Raw genomic sequence first — 20,343 nt, forward strand, 5'->3', positions numbered from 1 at the left:
ATACTTAACAATGTTTACTCTGTTACTCAAATATAAATATTTTTTCCAATTCAAAAAAAATAAAAGTATTTTGTGGATATAAAAAAGGTACAAAAATACTTCATTAATCAAAGAATTTGTTGGTGGGTCCCAACTAAGTAGGGCCCACAAGATAAAAACCAAAAAAAGAAAATGGCTTTTAGGCTAGAGAGAGAGAGAGAGAGAGAGAGAGAGAGAGAGAGAGAGAGAGAGAGAGAGAGAGAGAGAGAGAGAGAGAGAGAGAGAGAGAGAGAGAGAGAGAGAGAGAGAGAGAGAGAGAGAGAGAGAGAGAGAAGTCCCTCATTTTGAAACAAAGTAAATAGAGAGAGTGAAAGAGTGCTTCGACGGAGAGAAGACGAAATTTGGGAAAAAAGAGCATGCCATTTTTTATCCGATTAAACTAGTAATCTTGCTCCATTTTTTATAAAATTTTAGTATGTTATTTCTGGTGTAGAGATGAACATTAGGATATAACTTGCTAGCTGTATTGTCTTCTTTTTTGTCTGATTTGAGATACATACTCTTGTAAAAGGGTTTATGTTGATTCCATCAGTTTTGATGATATATTTTGTTGATTGTTGAGATACCCTAGTGCCACTAGGAAGACTGATTGTGTATCCATTATTTTGATAGTGAAAGATTTTACTGGACTAAGTCCCGTGGATTTTTTGTCTCTCTTTTGGGGGGTTTTTCCACGATAAAATTCTGGTGTTTGATTATTTAATTTCTGCTATTATATTTGCTGCTTGGAGTATCTTTGGTATTGCCTATTAATCGTATAGGTTGTGAAAAAATTATTTTTGGTACTTCCGCTGTTAGATAGGTTCTTATTAAACCTCTATTTTCCCAACAAAGTTTATTTCTGTGCTGATTAAATGGAAGAAAATACTCATGGGACAAATATGGTCAAATTGAGTTCCCAAAATTACTCGATTTGGAAGACTCTCATGGAAGATATGTTGTATAGCTAGGACTTTTATGATCCTGTGGAGGGGGATAAATCCAAAGGTACCAAATTTGATGTTGAATGGAAGAAGTTGAATCAGAAGGCAGTTGCTTTGATTAGGCAATGGCTTGATCTTAGCGTGTATCCACATATTGACACCAAAACAAATTTCGAGAAGATGTGGAAGAAATTGAAGGAGTTATATGAGAGGAAGAATGTGCAAAACAAAACATTCCTGATTAGGAAAATTGTAAATATGAAGTACATTAAAGGTAAATCAATGCCGGAGCACTTGAGCATTTTTTAGGAGACAGTGAACCAACTGATAAATAATGAAATTACTTTGAATGATGAGTTGCAAGCCTTGTTATTGTTCAGCTGTTTGCTTGATAGTTGGGAAGTTCTGGTTATGTCACTAACTAACTCAGCTAGAAATGAAAAGTTGACGTTAGCAATGATTAAAAAGAGCATGTTGAATGAAGAAGCTAAAAGAAGAGAGCAAGGTTTGACTAATGCCTCCTCCCAGTCAGAAGCACTTATTTCAGAGTAACGGGGGAGAAGTCAAAGTAAAAAACCTCACAATTTTGACAAGTTAGAGAGTCAAAGTAAGTCAAGAGAAAAGTACAATCCAAGCAAGGAGTTTATTTGTCACTATTGTGGCAAGTCAGGGCATATCAAAAGGTATTGTAGGTTCTTGAAAAGAGAACAATCAAGGAGAAGAAATGAAGATAAAAGTAAAGATAGTGATAAAGAAACTGCTGCTATTGTTTATGAAGATGTTCTTATCAAATATGATGAAAATTATGTGAATATTGTCTGTGATGATTCCACTTGGATTATGGACTCTGGTGCCTCATGTCATGTCACTTCGAGGCATGAATTTTTTACTTCCTATACTACTGCAAACTTTAGCAAGATCAAATTAGGAGATAAAGGAGTGTGTAATATCATTGGTATGAGTGATATATGGCTTGAAACCAACATGGGATGCTAGTTGCAGTTGAAGAATGTTAGGCATGCACCAGATATGCGGTTCAATCTTATTTCAGTGAAGGCATTGGATCAAGAGGGGTATTGCACTTCCTTTGGTAGTGAAAAATACAAGATTATCAAAGGGGCTCTCATTGTTGCTAAAGAAGACAACAGTCTCATTACTCTCTACCGGTTGCAAGCAAAGTTATCCAAAGAAGAGGTGAATGTGGCTAATGATTCCTCTTCTGATTTATGGCATATACGTCTTGGTCACTTGAGCGAGAAAGGACTAAGTGTCTAAGCCAGGAAGCACTCATTTTCAGTGAAAGGTACAACTTTAAATACTTGTACTCATTGTTTTGTTGGAAAGCATGCTAGAGTATCATTTCATAGTTCTGGACCTCATAGGAGATCACATGTTTTAGATTTAGTTCACATTAACATTTTCACTATGGATGCTAAGACACTAGGCGGTGTATCATATTTTGTTACTTTATTGATGATTATTCTCAAAAAGTGTGTGCTTTTGTTTTGAAATCTAAAGACCAAGTACTCGGTATCTTCAAACACTTTCATGCAAGTGTTGAAAGAGAATCGGAAAAAAAATTAAAATGTGTTCGAGTAGATAATAGTGGCGAATACAAGAGTCCGTTTGAAGAGTATTGTAAAGAACATGTGATCAAGCTTGAGAAGACGGTTCCTAAGACTTCTGGACATAATGGAGTTGTAGAGAGAATGAATCGCACTATCAATGATAGAGTCAAGTGTATGTTCTCTCATGCAAAGTTGCCTAAATCCTTTTGGGGTGAAGCGATAAGGACTGCAGTAGATCTGATCAACGTTTCTCCTTTAGTTCCATTATATGGTGATATTCCGGAAAAAGTTTGGAGAGGGAATGATGTCTCCTATAGTCACTTGCGGGTGTTTGGCTGTAGGGCTTTTTTTTACATTCCAAGAGATGAAATGTTCAAATTTGATGGAAAGTCAAAGCAATGTATCTTCATGGGATATGGTCACAAAGACTTTGGTTATATATTATGGGATCCGTTGAGCAAAAAAATAATTAGAAGCCAAGATGTTATTTTTCTTGAAGATCAAACTATTGAAGATCTTGAGAAGACAGATAAGCCAATATTAACTGTAAGACATTCTGCTGATGATGAACCTGGTCCTTCCACTAGACCTCCTATTGATGGAGGAGATGTACAAGTTGATAATATTGGTGATAATTTGTATAATGAACCTACACCTCAACCTGAGGTGCCAGATGCAGAAGTTCCACCAGATGTTGAAGTTCAACCTGAACTACCAGTTGAGCCTGAATTGAGAAGATCTACTAGAGAGTGCCATCCCTCTCAAAAATACTCTCCTCATGAGTATGTGATGAACACTAAGACTAGGGAGCCAGAAATCTACCAGGAAGCTATGTCTGATGAGCATAAAGAAGATTGGTTGAAGGCCATGCACGAAGAAATAAAATCCTTGCATTAGAATCATACGTTTAAATTGGTGATAATACAAAAGGGTAAGAGAGCATTCAAAAATATATGAGTGTTCAAATTGAAAGCGGATGAAAATGTCTCACTGCCAAGGTACAAAACTCGGTTGATTGTGAAAGGCTTTGAGCAAAGGAAAGGCATTGATTTTGAGAAGATTTTCTCTCTAGTTGTGAAGATGTCCTCTATTTGAGTTGTTCTTTGATTGGTGGCTAGCTTGAATTTAGAGGTTGAACAGCTTGATGTGAAGACTGTATTCCTTCACAGTGACATAGATAAAGAAATTTATATAGAGTAACCAAAAGGGTTTCGAGATTAAAGAAAAGGAGCACCTTGTATGGAAGTTGAAGAAGAGCTTATATAGGTTGAAGCAAGAGCCAAGGCAGTGGTACACGAAGTTTGATTCCTTCATGGAAGGTCATGCGTATAGTAAGACTTCTTCTGATCATTGTGTGTATGTTAAAAAATTTTCTTATGGTGATTTTATAATTCTCTTGCTTTATGTTGATGACATATTGATTGTTGGTCATGACACTAAGAAGATTGAAAGTCTTAAGAAAAAATTGAACAGATCCTTTGCTATGAAGGATTTGTTTCCTGCAAAGAAAAATTCTTGGCATGTGTATCACTCGTGACAGGAAGAATGGACAACTGCGATTGTCGCAGTAGAAGTACATTGAGAAGGTTTTAGAGAGGTTTAGCATGAGTATAATTTCAAACTTGTTAGTACTCCACTTGCTAGTCATTTCAAGCCGAGTTCACGGCAATGTCCTACAAGTGAGAAAGAGAAAGCAAAAATGAAGAAGATTCCATATGCATCTGCAGTTAGCAGTTTGATGTATGCTATGGTTTGCACCAAGCCAAATATTGCTCATGTCGTCGGAGTTGTAAGTCGGTTTTTCTCTAATCCTCGCAAGGAACACTGGCAAGCAGTAAAGTGGTTTCTCATATACCTTAATGGTACTTCCAGAGTTTGTTTATGATTTGGGAGTGGCCAACCTATCTTGGATGGTTACACAGATACATATATGGTTGGGGATTTTGATTCAAGAAAGTCTACTTCTAGTTATATAATGACTTTTGCAGGGGGAGCTGTATCGTGGCAATCTCGACTTCAGAAATGTGTTGCTTTGTCTACTACAGAAGTAGAATACATTGCTGTTGTTGAAGCTTCTAAGGAACTCTTGTGGATGAAGATATTTCTATAAGAGTTAGGCATCAATCAAGAGAAGTTTGTGTTATTTTGTGACAATCAGAGTACTATCCATCTCAGCAAGAATCTGACATTTTATTCCAAATCGAAGCACGTAAAGGTGAGGTATCATTGGATACGTCAAGCGCTTGAGATGAAGTCATATACACTTGAGAAGATCCATACTGATGATAATGGTTTAAATATGATGACTAAGAGTTTACCTGCAGTGAAGTTTGATTCCTGCAAAGAGAAGGCAAATTTGGTGGAACAGCCTATCCTCACTTGAATTGGTGAGGAAGAGTTTTGTTGGTAGGTCCCCAACTAAGTGGGGCCCACAAGATAAAAACCAAAAAAAAGAAAGTGGCTTTTAGGCCATGGAGAGAGAGAGAGAGGAAAGAAGAGAGAGAGAGAGAGAGAGAGAGAGGAGAGAGAGAGAGAGAGAGAGAGAGAGAGAGAGAGAGAGAGAGAGAGAGAGAGAGAGAGAGAGAGAGAGAGAGAGAGAGAGAGAGAGAGTTAATCTCTCATTTTAAAACAAAGCAAACAAAGAGAGTGAGGGAGTACTTTGACGAAGAGAAGAAAAAATTTGGGGAAAAAGAGCATGGCATTTTTTTATCCTATTAAACTGGTAATCTTGCTTCATTTCTTATGAAATTGTAATATGTTATTCCTGGTGTAGAGATAAACATTAGGATATAACTTGGTAGTTGTATTGCCTTCCCTTTTATTTGATTTGAGATACCCACTCTTGTGGTGGGTTTATGTTGATTCGATCCGTTTTGATGATGTATTTTGTTGATTGTTAAGATGTCTTAGTACCACTAGGAAGACTAATTGTGTACCCATTATTTTGATAGTGGAAGTTTTTACTGGATTAGGTCCCGTGGATTTTTTGTCCCTCTTTTGGAGGTTTTCCCACAATAAAATTTTGGTGTTTGATTATTTAATTTCTGCTATTATATTTGTTGCTTGGAGTATATTTGGTAGTGCCTATTTAATCTCACAGATTGTAAAAAAAAAATATTTTTGGTGCTTTCGTTGTTAGACAGGTTCTTATTGAACCTCAATTTTCCCAACAGAATTTGATACATGAAGATGATAAGTTCTCCTACACAAAAGTGTACAACAAATATTAAAAAGCCTAACTAGTTATTTTAGACCTTAAAAAGATTATATTTTGACGAACAATCTTCACTCTTAAACTTGCATATTCTAAAAAATTAATTTTCACTCCTCACCATACTTCACTCTTCATCTTAGCATTATCCTTAAAATAAATGTTTTAAGTATGATAAAATAGGATCTGTAGTGCCAAAACTTGCTCTCATTGCTATCCATAACAAAAAACATATAAATCAATAATTTCGTAAACTTTTATCGGATTGTTTTTTGTTAGCACGTAGTACTATGACAAGAAAATCCTTAATTACGAAAATAAAAAAAAACATTCGAACCAATCTAAGTAGTTTATCTAAAGGAGGCGTTTACCAACTCAGTTAACTTTGATTATATTTACCAACTCAATTCATATTTGCACAATAACTATAAAATACTACTCATACTAACTCAAAAGAAGGATGAAATCCAAGAGAAGCAACATCAGATGGTGAGGGAAAGCTTGAAGCCAGCAAAGCAAACACCGTGAGATGCTGAAGAAATACATACAACAGATTCCGACCCCCTCTCTCTCTCTCAACACATCATTGCTGGTTCACGCAAAAAAAAAACCAAACCATATCTGCTTCCTTCACAATCACAAACCCTAACAACTCAATAATGGAAGATGCACAAGAGTCTTTATTTGATTCAGTATCCTGGTTCAAGACTACTACCAACTGGGTTCACAAGACCTGAAAACGCTGGTTAGAATCTTTGAAATTTTGCATAGTGAGCATTTCTTTCCTTTATCTTGCTCTTAGGGTTAGTTTGTTTTCCACGGGGGAGAATGAAATAGATTAGGATAGGAGCTTCCAATTTTCCTCCTTTTATTTAAAGAGTTTAATTTTCATGTCCTATCAGTATAAAACGTTTTATCCGGTCACCTTGACATCAATTTGGGTTCACATTCAAGTTTTTTTAGTAATTAAATCTAATTAAGTTGGTTCAAATTCAACAAAAATTAATTTATTAGTAGAGCATGAATATACATTTCAATAGGTGAATGTTCCCACGTTCCTCTCCTCCTTCTCCTTCTTCTTCTTCTTCTTCTTCTTCAAGTTTCTCCTCTTCTTTCTTCTTCTTCTCCTTCTTATTCTTTGCATTCCTCCTCTTTTTTCTTCGGATTTCTTCTTTTTCGCATTCCTTCTTCATCTTCACATATTTCCTTCTCATCATCATTTTTTTATGGTTGCTGCTGCGTTATTTTTTTCCTCCTCTTTTTCCTAGTAATTTTGCATCATTATGCATTTTTTTTCTTTATTTGATTTTTTCTTGTTTTTATTCTTTCTAAAAAATTAAATGAGAAAATAAAGTAAGAAGAAAAAATAAACAAGAAAAAAAAGAAGATGATGATGATAATGATGAAGAAGAAGAAGAAGGAAGAGGAGGAGTTTTGAGTTATCATTAAGTAATTTTAGTGATTTTGAATTTAAATAAGGTGAACTTTTAGTCTGTACTTATTTTGAATTGAGTTTGTTTGTGTGTCGTCATCATTAAGTAATTTCGGTGTATTCTGATTTTGAATTTTGGTGCATTCTCAATTTAAATAAGGTACACATTTAGTCTGAACTTGTTTTGAACTGAGTTTGTTTGTGTGTCGTCATCATTAAGTAATTACATTGCATTCTAGATTTAAATAAGGTGTACTTTTAGTCTCAACTTGTTTAAATTGAGTTTGTTTTGTACTGTCATCATTAAAAAATTTCGTGTATTCTAGATTTGAACTGTTATACATATAAAAAGAAGACACCAATGATGGCAATAACAATAATAAAAGAGAAAAATGAGAAAAAAGAGAAGGAGAAGAAAAAGCAGTAAGTGTATTAAAAGTCATCCTAACTTTTAGCACAAACTGCTTATCAACATCACAGAAAAACTGAAAAAATACCAAAAAACGTTCCTGATTAAACCAAAATATTTTTTCAAATGCACCGAAACTAAGAACAAAAACAGATTCAATGAAAAAAAAAATCATAAAACCTACATTACATTCAAATTCAATCTTCAACCATAAATACCAATTTTCATAAATAAAAACGAAATTATTCAACTATAGGAGCATCAAATACTAACGAACTACATTAGTTCGAACCAAACATCATCCACTTGATTTGTTTCAAAATAATAATCCAATCCACCCAGGTTCAACTAACAGTGTGAATTTGTATTATTCATTGTCTTCGAAAATGAAATATCTGTTCAAACCTGATTTCATAGCTTAATTTTCAAAAAAATTGATCTAAATATTCAAATCAAATCAAAGAGCATTAATCGTGAATGAAGAGAACGTAGAAAACGCAAAGAAGGAAAAGAGCGCAGAGAATGCAGAGAATGCAGAAAATACTGAGAAAATTTGAAAAAAGACACGAAATCCACGTAGAAAAGATAATTATATATAGTCGCGCGTTAAGTCAAAAGGTTGTTAGAGCTAATGGCGCGTGGATCTGAATTACGTTATAGCAACTTAGTTGGACTTGGTTGGTTAAATAGCTTGGATCTAGAGCTTTATTCTTTGGGTTGGGTCATTATTTGAAGCGGTTAAACAATTAATCCGATCAAATGTAATGAAATCCGATAAAACCTGGTCAAACCTGTTTAAATAGATTTAAATCGATCTGGTCAAATAAAGTCAAAATCAATTGAACTAAAAAATTATTTTCTAATTTCTATACATATTTTTTTATTAAATGTATTATTTAAATAAAATTAAATTATATTTACAAATTTAAAGCAAAAATATTTTATTAACTATAATATCTTTTTTATTTCTATGATTGTTATTTTTATTTTTTTATAAATATTTAAAGAGTATAATAAATATAAATTTATAAGTACTTAAAGAGTATAATAAATATAAATTAATTGATGAATTATTAAAATTTAAATATAATAATGAATTAAACACACAAAAAATTAATGAAAAAAATATTTATTATGGAAATAAAAAATAAGATAAAATTTTATATAATTATTTAATTTTAACTAGATCAATCAGTTTAACCTGTGATTTATCGGTTGAATCAGTAATTTGATAGAGTGATCGATTCGATTACCAATTTAATTTTAATAACTATGTAACAAACACACAAACATAATTGTGAAAAATCGGACTAATCTAGCCAGTCAAACCAGAAAATCGGTAGACCGGACATAAGATCAATACGAATGAGACATTAGACATAAGACCAAATAAGAAAAAGAACCGATGAAATCGGTTTGCTCAACCGGCCGGTTTGTTAACAATTGGAGAACCGACAGGTTTGAGAAATCCAGACCGGTTCAATTTAAAAAAGAAAAAAAAAATAAAAAACTAATCCCAGCTAAGGGGTTCCCCTCCCGGCCCCCAATCCACTCTCTCAGTCTCACTCTGAAAGTCTGAAACGGGCCAAAGCGGAGAAAGCCGTCTCGTCGCCGGTTCGTCTGCGCCTTCACTGCTGTCGCTTCGTCTGTGCCTCTGTCGGCGTCTGTTGTCTCCGTTCGCGTCGCGTCGTCCCTGCGCCTTCACTGCGTCACCTGGCCTTCACTGTTTCACTCCATTCCTTCTTTGTGGTTTGAGCGAAGCCGTCAAAAACCGGGAAATACAACACCCTGAGATCTGCAGAAGCTTCAATCTCTCTCTCACTCTCGTCTCAGATCCCACGTCGATCTTCCTCAGCTTCCGTCCCTGAGGCGAGTTTTTTTAACTTTTTTTTTTAAATTATTCTCTATTAATTTTGTGAGTGTGCTTCTCCTGCAAAATGTATAACCATATCTGATTTTGTGAGTGTATTACAAAAGAAAACGTAGTTTTAGTTGAAGAAGACAAAGATAAAACCATTTCTGATTCTGTGTTTTCCTGATTGTGGCTGTTTTTCCATGATTGTTACTGTTTAGGGTTGATTGATGCTGTTTAGAAAACCGATTCTGATTCTTTTTTTCATGATTGTGGCTGTTTTTTTCATGATTGTTACTGTTTAGGGTTGACTGATGCTGTTTAGGGTTGATTGATGCTGTTTAGAGTTGATTTTTTTTATATAGTTGCTGTTTGTGGCCTTGTAGGAATGTTGATTATTGATTGATGCTGTTTTTTCAGAGATATGCATAATATTGATTTATACCTTGCTTGACTGAAATATGCAATGGTTGGATAAGCTGTGAATTGAATTTTTTTTTTTTTGGATGATTGAAATCTGCTGATTGATTTTGTGCATGGACTTCAATGTTGTTACCTTGGTTATGTATAATTCGCTGGTGTTGATTGTGCAGATGCATATTTAGGATTTTCAAGGCAAACAACCCAGTTATTCATCAATGACAAATGATTCTTTGTCAACTTGGAAAGGAGGTAGATGTTGATTTGTCTTTATCCTTTTTATGTTCCTTTTATGCAATTTTGTTCATGAAATTTTAAGTTAGTGGTTCAAGAAGCAGGTAAGAAACCTGTTGTTAGTAGATAATTGGATATTCAAGTGAATGTGTGTTTCTGAATGTTCTTAATATTAAATGTAAGGTTTGAGATCTATTCATAGTTTTTAATTTGAAGTTTGAATGCGATTATTCAGGGTGCATGTTTACATAGGTTCTATTGACAATTTTATATTTTTTATTTATGTGGAAACGAGTTAACAGGTTGAACCAGTGATCTAGTAGTCTGACCGGTTCAATCACCGGTTCGGTTCGGTTCTGACAACTATGCACACAAACACCATCTTCTGAATCATTCATCCAATGCTGATGAGTTCCACCGTGAAGCAAACCCAGCAGCTATCCCCAAATCACGGCCTCTTCTCTCTCCGTGGCGCACTTCTCACCCTCGCCATTCTCACCCTTCTCTCCTTCACATTTCTCTCCCTCAAGTACTCCACCCCTTCCCCTCAGGTACCAATCACCAAATTTTCTTTTTCTTTTTTTTTTCAGCTGAAAAAAATTGAAAAAAAAATTAATTTTTGGGTCTCGAAGATCTCTGTAGCAAAGCTTGTGGATCCTGAAGTGAAGGAACACAATGATGAGGAAGAAGGAGGAGAAGAGTTGTCTGATATATACCACTCACCACGAGTTTTCAAGCTGAATTACGCGGAGATGATGGAGAAGTTCAAGGTTTATATATATCCTGATGGAGATCCCAAGACATTTTATCAAACACCTAGGAAGCTCACTGGGAAATATGCCAGTGAGGGATATTTCTTCCAGAACATTCGGGAGAGCAGGTTCCGAACCCTCGATCCGGATCAGGCGCACCTCTTCTTCATACCAATCTCCTGTCATAAGATGCGTGGCAAGGTAAACATTTTTCAGTGTTTTTTGGTTTTTGCAATGTCTTTGGATTAGTTTAACTAACTGTATTTGCAAGAATGTGTAGAACGTTGTTGCATAGGGAAGCATTGGCATTTTTTTTAAGTGTTGGTTGCTATTGAGATCTGAGAAGGTTGTGGCATTTGGTTGATGTTTTAGTGCCAGTAGCTGTGTTGTTATTATGGTAATATGTTAATAATGGTAATGAATGGTTTTTAAGGATTAATTTGTGATAAGGAATGAGGATACGGCAAATTGTTTGAACTTTGTTTCGGATATGCGTTACTACCATCTAGTAGTGATATTACTTAAGATGCTAGGCCAATATGTGCTGGAAATGTTATCAATTGTTGGAGGTTGTGGTTTTTATGAATGTCTTGATTATCACCTTTTTGCCTTCGGTGAAGAATTAGGGACTGGAATTTCATGATGTAGGAATTTTGATCATTTTGATAGTTAAATCATCATGGAAGATGCACAGATCTTATTTTGGCTTACTTCTATTTCTCTCTTTTTCATGTGGATTTATGCTTAGGTTTCGTTTATTAATTCTTTTCCTTATATGCCTTGAACTTAGTTTTTGCTTGTGCGAGTTCCCTTATTCATGTTTGATTGTTTGTACAGAGGATCTGCTTTTTAGCCCTTTGTGCGTGTCTTAATTCAATGCTTATTTATTTCCTCTATTCACATGTTCACTTACCTTATTTTGAGGCTACATCTTCCTGATTTCCATATACTTTGTGCAACTCAATGATGGCAGTTTATAACTGTTCAAGATTTTTTAATGTGTACCATGGATTCACATTGAAAGAGGAAACATTGAGTAATGAAACATGAATAACACGTTATATTAAGCTTGTATGGTTAAGTGCCTGCTTCTTGTATGCAGTGCTTTCTCATGGTTGTATATTATAATACAGGGCACATCTTATGATAATATGACAATAATTGTCCAAAATTACGTGGAGGGCTTAATAGCCAAATATCCTTATTGGAACAGAACCTTGGGTGCTGATCACTTCTTTGTCACTTGTCATGATGTTGGTGTAAGGGCAACAGAAGGGCTTCCATTTCTTATCAAGAATACCATTCGAGCAGTGTGCTCCCCTAGCTATGATGTTGGATTCATTCCACACAAAGATGTTGCTCTCCCTCAAGTACTACAGCCCTTTGCTCTTCCAGCTGGAGGGAATGATATAGAGAACAGGTGAAGATTTGAGACATAATATGCTCTTTTGGCTTCTAGTGTTAATTACTTGATTATGAACTGGGAATTGGAATATTTATGTTCAGATGACTTATTATTATCCTGCATTTTGGTTTTGGATTGTCTGACAATCTTTTTGTGGCCGCCTTGACAGTGATGCTAATTACTTGATATTTCCAGGAATGAATAGAATCCTGAATCTTGAAATTGGTCATAACAGACAGGTCTTCAATTTCTAAATAACCTTACGCTGCAGTTGCACTTCACTTGATTTTTTAGTAACATAGCTGAATATTATCTTCTTTGCAATATCTTCCATGGAGAGGACATTAGTTGCAAAGAGATGAAAAGTATTACTGTCACCATTGACTTATAATCTCCATATGTAACGAAAAACATAGATTAAGTTTAATTATTGATCCTGCAATAACTATATTTGAAATACATATATTATTTTCTTGTACAATGGTATGGAGAGGTGATACATAATTCAGTATATCAAACAACAGGTTTATTAGTGATTCTTAGATTATTTAGTTTGCTAGTACATAGATTATTGATATATAGCTCATGCTTTAAGATGATTAGACAACATGTCTACATGAATATTTAATTATTTATTCACTCTCAACCTTTGGTAAATATGGGCTATGCAGGACTAATCTTGGATTTTGGGCTGGTCATCGTAACTCTAAGATTAGAGTTATTCTTGCACGAGTATGGGAAAATGACACTGAACTTGACATTTCTAACAATAGAATTAGTAGGGCTACTGGACATCTGGTATATCAGAAGAGATTTTACAAGACCAAGTTTTGTATATGCCCTGGTGGTTCACAGGTTAATAGTGCTCGAATAGCCGACTCTATCCATTATGGATGCATCCCTGGTAAGAGTCATCATTTCTAATGGATTTCCCCCCTTAATTTTATAGTTTCAATTCAAACATCTTAAAATGCATGCCTGTTGGATAATCATACCTTTTATTATGTAATGGTTTTCTTCATGTTTCTTGGATGACATGAGATGGCTAGATTTATATTGCATTTCTCTTAATTTGGTAGTAACCTGTTAGATGACCAAGTTCTTTGTGCTTATGTTAAGATACATATCAACTAGTATTTATTAACTAACACTAGCAAACAGTAATTTTCACTGAATAAGCTTTGGTTGCTTTTATCACCCATAGGCCATAAGATTCAAGACTGTAAGTTTCTGTTCTATTGATTTGGAATTGCAATTTTATTGAGATTAGATTGTTGATTATCTGAAATATGGTAATGTAATAATCAATTAATTAATAGGCTTCTAGTATGTGCTCAATTTGAAAATGTAGATCTCTTCCTGAAATTGTTTGGGTTGGATTGAGGTAGAGAATGAGTTCCATGGGATCAAATTTAGGAACTTAATTCCATCTGTCCAACCCCCGTAGCCAAGTCATGAACTGTGCCACAAAAATTTTGTATAGATCCATTTTTTTTTTCCTTTTTCTAGCCACTAAAAAAAGTCATTTCTGTAGCAATATGTTTGTTCATGATCTCAAAAAGTATATGTAGGATATTGTGAGTGACATTTGAATTTTAACTTACCAAGTATTGTTATGTGATAAGATTTTGACTTTGATGTCCTTGCTTCTGAGATGGTATTTTATGTGTATTTTGTCAATCTTGTACTTGATCTGAATTTTTGGATGCCATTTTGCAGTGATATTATCAAATTACTATGACCTCCCTTTTAATGACATTGTTGACTGGAGAAAATTTGCTGTTGTACTCAAGGAGAGTGATGTATACCAACTAAAACAGATCCTCAAAAATATATCACATGCTGAGTTTGTATCACTTCATAATAATTTAGTCAAGGTAAACTACTCTCACTAGATTTCTGGAATCTATATTTAAATGTTTTATTTTATTTTCTTCCCATATTTATATTTTGTTTGAAGAGATGCAATATTAGACATGTGTTAAAGAGGACATGTTGAAGCCTGCCCTAGCTAGAGGTTTTAAAATATTGAAAACCCATGGTGAAACGATTAAGAAATTAGAATATTAATTATTTAAATGCGAATATGATCTATGATATAATCCTACTGCATCTTGTATAAGCCTGATGAGATGGCTTAATTGTTATTGAAGAGCCAGCAATATGCATAGTTAAAACGGAAACTAAGAAAAACCCATAATATTTTTTATCACAAGTTGCCTTCTTGATAGAGCTTTCACAAATGTTGTGTACTGATGCTGCATCTTACACTGAACCAATACACACCTCATCCAATTGTGGACGGGTATGTATTGGGGTCAGTCGACGATGTTGGATGAGTACAAATAACACCTACTTAGACTTTTTCATTGCCAATCGATTTATTTATTGATATATTTGAACTCACAAGAAAGCTGTGTCATGTTGTACCAGATTCAGAAACACTTCCAATGGAATACACCACCTATATCATATGATGCATTTCATATGGTAATGTACGACCTCTGGCTGCGCCATTACACGATCAAATACTGATGATATGAAGACTCATTTGTTTTGTATGCATCAAACAGTTTTAGCAACCCCAAAGAGAAATACTTTAAATATTCAGTTTAAAATTGTTATATAACAGCTGGTTTTCCAATACTCTTGCACCCTTAACAATTCTTTATTTATTCATTTGCCGTGAGAATCTTGCTTGCGATGAAAATAGTGCTAGGCCGTGACTGTTAATCATTCTGCTATATTACATACCCTAACTTAATCTATGTTGAGTTGTGTTTTTTCCACACTAGTTAGATTTCAATGGTTTCTGTTTGTAATTGAGGGGTAAAATTGAGTTTAGGTTATTGAAAAATTAAATCTAGTTTATGCAATTAAATACATCTAGTCATCCACAATATAGTTTCTGCCGACATTGAGTGAGCATGCTTGATATTTATCTACACATAACCACAGTTTTGTCGTACCATATAAGAATATTTTCACTCCAATTTTAATTCACATTTTAATTTCAGCTAATAAGGCTATTTATTGAGAAAGTCTAGGAGGCAGTAGTACTTAACCAGTAAAAGAAACATGAATGTCACAAAAAAAAGAAACATGAATAATCTTATATTATTAAATGTAATTTTATACTATTAAAAATACTAATGATGGTTAATTGATGGTTATAAATTACTAAATTTGCTGCTCTCTAGCACTTCTATTTATTAACTGTTTCTTGCTTGCTAGATTATTTTGAAATATTCCACCAGTTCTCCTAATACAAACTAAAAGAAGGAAGCAAATAAAATGACATTTTATTTTTTGTGACAATAGTAAATAATACATAGATCTTAGCTATCTATCCTCAGTTAACAGTTCAGAATGAACATACTATGTGATGAGAATATGGTAAATTGTTATGATCAAAGATGAATGTAATATGAATATACTTCATTACATTGATTAATACTTTGGTAGATATTTTAACATGTGTAAGGAAGAATAGACTAATAAAAAAATGTTCATGAAGTTAAAAGTTTTTAAGTTCAACGAATAGTTGAGATTCTTTCTCGTTATTGAGTTAATTGTTATTTTTGGGGGATTTTTTATTTTTATAAATTAAATAAATGTAATAATTACCAAAATAAATAATTTAAAAAATATTTACCGAAATAAATACCTCGCTTTTATCTCGTTTATACTGTAACTGCGATAATTTTGCATGTATCTCGTTTACAGTGTAAACTAAATATATGTATTTTTAAAAAAAATAAAAATAATAAAAAATATTAATAATATCAATAATCTAAACATTTGGCATGCAATTAGTATATAAAAAAGGTTGGTAAAAGAGATTAAAATGAATATGTTTTGATCAATTTTAGTCTATTTTAAATGATAAGGATTAACATGTTTATTTGAAAACCATTAAATTCTCCACTATTAATACGGTTACCTCTTTTCTAACTATCCATAATTTAAAAATTTAAAATTTAATTTTTTTTGGTAAAATTTAAAATATAATTTAAATATACGTGATTTATTTAATGACCTATTAGTATATAATCTGAATTTTTTTTACTTAAATTATATTTCAAATTTTTATGTACTCCCATGTAACAAATAAAACTTATATGTATTCCCAGTACAATAATCGGAAAAAAGTAGGTGAAGCTGGAAGAAACAAATATATTAATAATGTATAGTTAAAAATATATTTATAAATTATTAATAGTGTGTTGGAAATATATTTGTAACTACCCATTATCAATATGTGCAACACATTTGCTTTCTTTCATATTCACTCACTTCTTTTCTTTTTTTACGGGAGTACATATAAATTTTATTTGTTCCATGGGAGTACATAAAAATTTGAAATATAATTTAAGTAAAAAAGATTTCATATTATATACTAATAGAGTAGTGACATGCATCAACTGGATCATTAAATAAATCATGTGTATTTAAATTATATTTTAAATTTTTATACGGTAGGCAGTTAGAAAAGAGGTAACACTATTAATAGTGGACAGTGTAATGGTTTTCAAGTAAACGTGTTAATTCTTATCATTTAAAATGGACTAAAATTGATCAAATATATCCATTTTAATCTCTTCTTTAGATCTTTTTATGTACTAGTTGCATACCAAAAGTTTGGATTATTGATATTATTAATATTTTTTATTATTTTCAAATATTTTAAAAAAAATATATATATCTCATTTACAATGTAAACGAGATAGTGTAAACGAGATACATGTAAAATTATCTCGGTATAAATGAGATAAGAGAGGTATTTACTTCGGTAAATATTTTTAAATTATTTAATTTAATAATTATTACATTTATTTAATTTAAAAAAATAAAAAATCTGTAGTTGAAAACCATTGTATTTTGAACCCTTAAAACCACTACAAGAAAAATCACTTTTAGCGGCCATTTATTTTGCTTTTAGCGGCAATAAAAATAGCCGCTAATACATTTACCGGCAATTAGACATTAACTGTCTTATGCTTTGCCGCTAAAAAGTTTTAGAGGCAATTATAATATTTGCCGGTAAAGACCTTTTTAATGGTCACAAAAAGTATATAACTTTTGCATTTTTGTGGTTCGAACACAAGACACCAGATTTACAGGTCAAAATATCTAGCCTTTCAACGAACCCGATGTTGGTGATCTAGTCATTAACTAATTCATATTTTCCTTTTTTCTTTCTTTCTTTTTTATAAAAAGCTAATTCACCGTACTTATCATTGACTATTTTATAAATATGCTAACATTCGAACAAGAATTGAAAAGAAATGTGATGATGATGATGCGCAATCATACCTAGAATGCCTCGTGATTTGATACAATCCTTCTAATTATTGTAATGGTTGTTATCCCTAAAGGACTAACCAAGACTCTGAAGATGCCCATGCTAATGGGAACAGCATATGGGTTGGATTCTTCCTGTACAAGAATCAATTTCACAGGAGTTAAGGAAAGTCATGCTGCAGAAGGAATATTAGTGCTTCTCCATTTGCAGAAGAAAAAATTACCTTGTGAAAATCATCATTTTTCGCAATGGTTCCATGGACAACTAATGAGATATTAAATGGTGTGATCTGCACTCAAGATTTGAGGAGTGTCACACCAATCCGAGAAGGTTCTGTATGACTTAGGGTCAAGCATAAACCTCATGCCTCTCTCTGTAATGAAGAAGCTAGGGATCTATGAGGTACAAGCTGCAAGAATCTCACTAGAGATAGTAGACAATTCAAGAAAACAAGCTTATGGACTTGTAGAGGATGTTCTGGTAAAGATTGAAGACCATTACATCCCTTCTGATTTCATAGTCCTAGAGATTGGGAAGTGCATGGATGAATCCATCATCCTTGGCAGACCCTTCCTAGCCACAGCAAAGGCTGTGATTGATGTTGACAGAGGAGAATTGATCATTCAAGTGAATGAAGAATCCTTTGTGTTTAAGGCTCAAGGATATCCCTCTGTAACCATGGAGAGGAAGCATGAAGAGCTTCTCTAAAAACAGAGTCAAACAGAGCCACCACAGTCAAACTCTAAGTTTGGTGTTGGGAGGCCACAACCAAATTCTAAGTTTGGTGTTGAACCCGACATTCAAACTCTAAGTTTGGTGTTGAGAGGTTCCAACATTACTCTGAACATCTGTGAGGCTCCATGAGGGCCCACTGTCAAGCTACTGACATTAAAGAAGCGCTTGTTGGGAGGCAACCCACTGTTATATTTATCTATTTTCCATTGTTATTTTATGTTTTCTATAGTTTGATGATCATGTGAAGTCACAAAAATAATTAAAAAAGCAAAAATAGAATGAAAAACAGAAAGAAAAATAGCACACCCTGGAGGAAAAGCTTGCTGGCGTTTAAACGCCAGTAAAGGCAGCAAATGGGCGTTTAACGCCCAGTCTGGCACCATTTTGGGCGTTTAACGCCAGAAAGGGGCACCAGACTGGCGTTTAATGCCAGAAAAGGGCAGCAGCCCGACGTTTAACGCCAGGATTGGCAGAAAGGGCGTTTTGCATGCCCCTTGGTGCAGGGATGAGCTATCCTTGACACCTCAGGATCTGTGGACCCCACAGGATCCCCACCTACCCCACCACTCTCTCTCTTCTTCACCCATTCACCAATCACCTCAATACCTCTTCCAAAAAAAAAAAAACCCCTCACCTATCAAATCCCACCATTCTTTTCACCACTCACATCCATCCTTCATAAAACCCCACCATCCAAATTCAAGCCACTTTCCCTCCCAAACCCACCCATAATGGCCGAACCCTACCCCTCTCTCCACCCCTATATAAACCCTTCTTCACTCTTTCATTTTCACACAACCTAAACACTACTTCTCCACCTTGGCCGAACCACAAAGCCCCCTCCATCTCCTCCATATTCTTCTTCTTCTACTCCTTTCTTTCTTCTTTTGCTCGAGGACGAGAAAACCTTCTAAGTTTGGTGTGGTAAAAGCGTTGCTCTTTATTTTTCCATAACCATTTATGGCACCTAAGGCCGGAGAAACCTCTAGAAAGAGGAAAGGGAATGCAAAAGCTTCCACCTCCGAGTCATGGGAGATGGAGAGATTCATCTCAAGGGTGCATCAAGACCACTTCTATGAAGTTGTGGCCATGAAGAAGGTGATCCCCGAGGTCCCTTTCAAACTAAAAAAGAGTGAATATCCAGAGATCCAACATGAGATCCGAAGAAGAGGTTGGGAATTTCTTACCAACCCCATTCAACAAGTCGAAATCTTAATGGTTCAAGAGTTCTATGCCAACGCATGGATCACCAAGAACCATGATCAAAGTGTGAACCCGGACCCAAAGAATTGGCTTACAATGGTTCGGGAGAAATGCTTAGATTTTAGTCCGGAAAATGTAAGGTTGGCATTCAACTTGCCCATGATGCAAGGAGATGAACACCCCTACACTAGAAGGGTCAACTTTGATCAAAGGTTGGACCAAGTCCTCATAGACATTTGTGAAGAGGGCGCTCAATGGAAGAGAGATTCAAGAGGGAAGCTGGTTCAACTGAGAAGGCATGACCTCAAGCCCGTGGCTAGGGGATGGTTGGAGTTTATCCAACGCTCAATCATTCCCACTAGCAACCGGTCCGAAGCTACTATAGACCGGGCTATCATGATTCATAGCGTTATGATTGGAGAGGAAGTAGAACTTCATGAGGTTATATCCCAAGAACTTTATAAGGTGGCGGACAAGTCCTCTACCTTGGCAAGGTTAGCCTTCCCTCATCTCATTTGTCACCTCTGTAATTCAGTTGGAATTAACATAGAGGGAGACATCCTCATTGATGAGGACAAGCCCATCACTAAGAAGAGGATGGATCAAACAAGAGATCCCACTCATGGACATGAGGAAATTCTTCATCATGAAATCCCTGAGATGCCTCAAGGGATGCACTTTCCTCCACAAAACTATCGGGAGCAAATCAACACCTCCCTAGGAGAATTGAGTTCCAACATGGGACAACTAAGGGTGGAGCACCAAGAACATTCCATCCTCCTCCATGAAATTAGAGAAGATCAAAGAATCATGAGAGAGGAGCAACAAAGGCAAGGAAGAGACATTGAGGAGCTC

At 34.6% G+C, this 20,343-nt stretch overlaps 1 protein-coding gene across 2 annotated transcripts; it reads left to right on the forward strand.

Moving 5' to 3' along the window:
- The first annotated feature begins 6,200 nt into the window (after positions 1-6,200).
- On the forward strand, positions 6,201-14,889 carry LOC112703319 (probable glycosyltransferase At5g03795). 2 transcript variants are annotated; one of them, XM_025754724.3, is made up of 8 exons: positions 6,201-9,451; positions 10,028-10,106; positions 10,391-10,639; positions 10,721-11,041; positions 11,974-12,260; positions 12,917-13,149; positions 13,965-14,122; positions 14,679-14,889. In XM_025754724.3, the coding sequence occupies exons 3-8, from the start codon at positions 10,490-10,492 to the stop codon at positions 14,778-14,780; spliced, it is 1,251 nt and encodes a 416-aa protein (XP_025610509.1). In that variant the 5' UTR covers positions 6,201-9,451; positions 10,028-10,106; positions 10,391-10,489; the 3' UTR covers positions 14,781-14,889. The 2 variants fall into 2 exon arrangements, with proteins under 2 accessions (XP_025610509.1, XP_072055642.1); XM_072199541.1 differs by having other exon boundaries at positions 9,121-9,451; positions 10,384-10,639.
- The last annotated feature ends 5,454 nt before the right edge of the window (positions 14,890-20,343 follow it).

The sequence above is a fragment of the Arachis hypogaea genome, chromosome 7, assembly GCF_003086295.3.
Source record: "Arachis hypogaea cultivar Tifrunner chromosome 7, arahy.Tifrunner.gnm2.J5K5, whole genome shotgun sequence".
Classification (NCBI taxonomy): domain Eukaryota; kingdom Viridiplantae; phylum Streptophyta; class Magnoliopsida; order Fabales; family Fabaceae; genus Arachis; species Arachis hypogaea.

Bases quoted from the DNA above. Each gene is read 5' to 3' on its own strand.
- LOC112703319 (XM_025754724.3), top strand. From the start codon at position 10,490: ATGCTGATGAGTTCCACCGTGAAGCAAACCCAGCAGCTATCCCCAAAT. The intron at 11,042-11,973 runs GTAAACATTTTT...ATTATAATACAG, and splicing joins GTCATAAGATGCGTGGCAAG to GGCACATCTTATGATAATAT. The intron at 12,261-12,916 runs GTGAAGATTTGA...TGGGCTATGCAG, and splicing joins GGGAATGATATAGAGAACAG to GACTAATCTTGGATTTTGGG.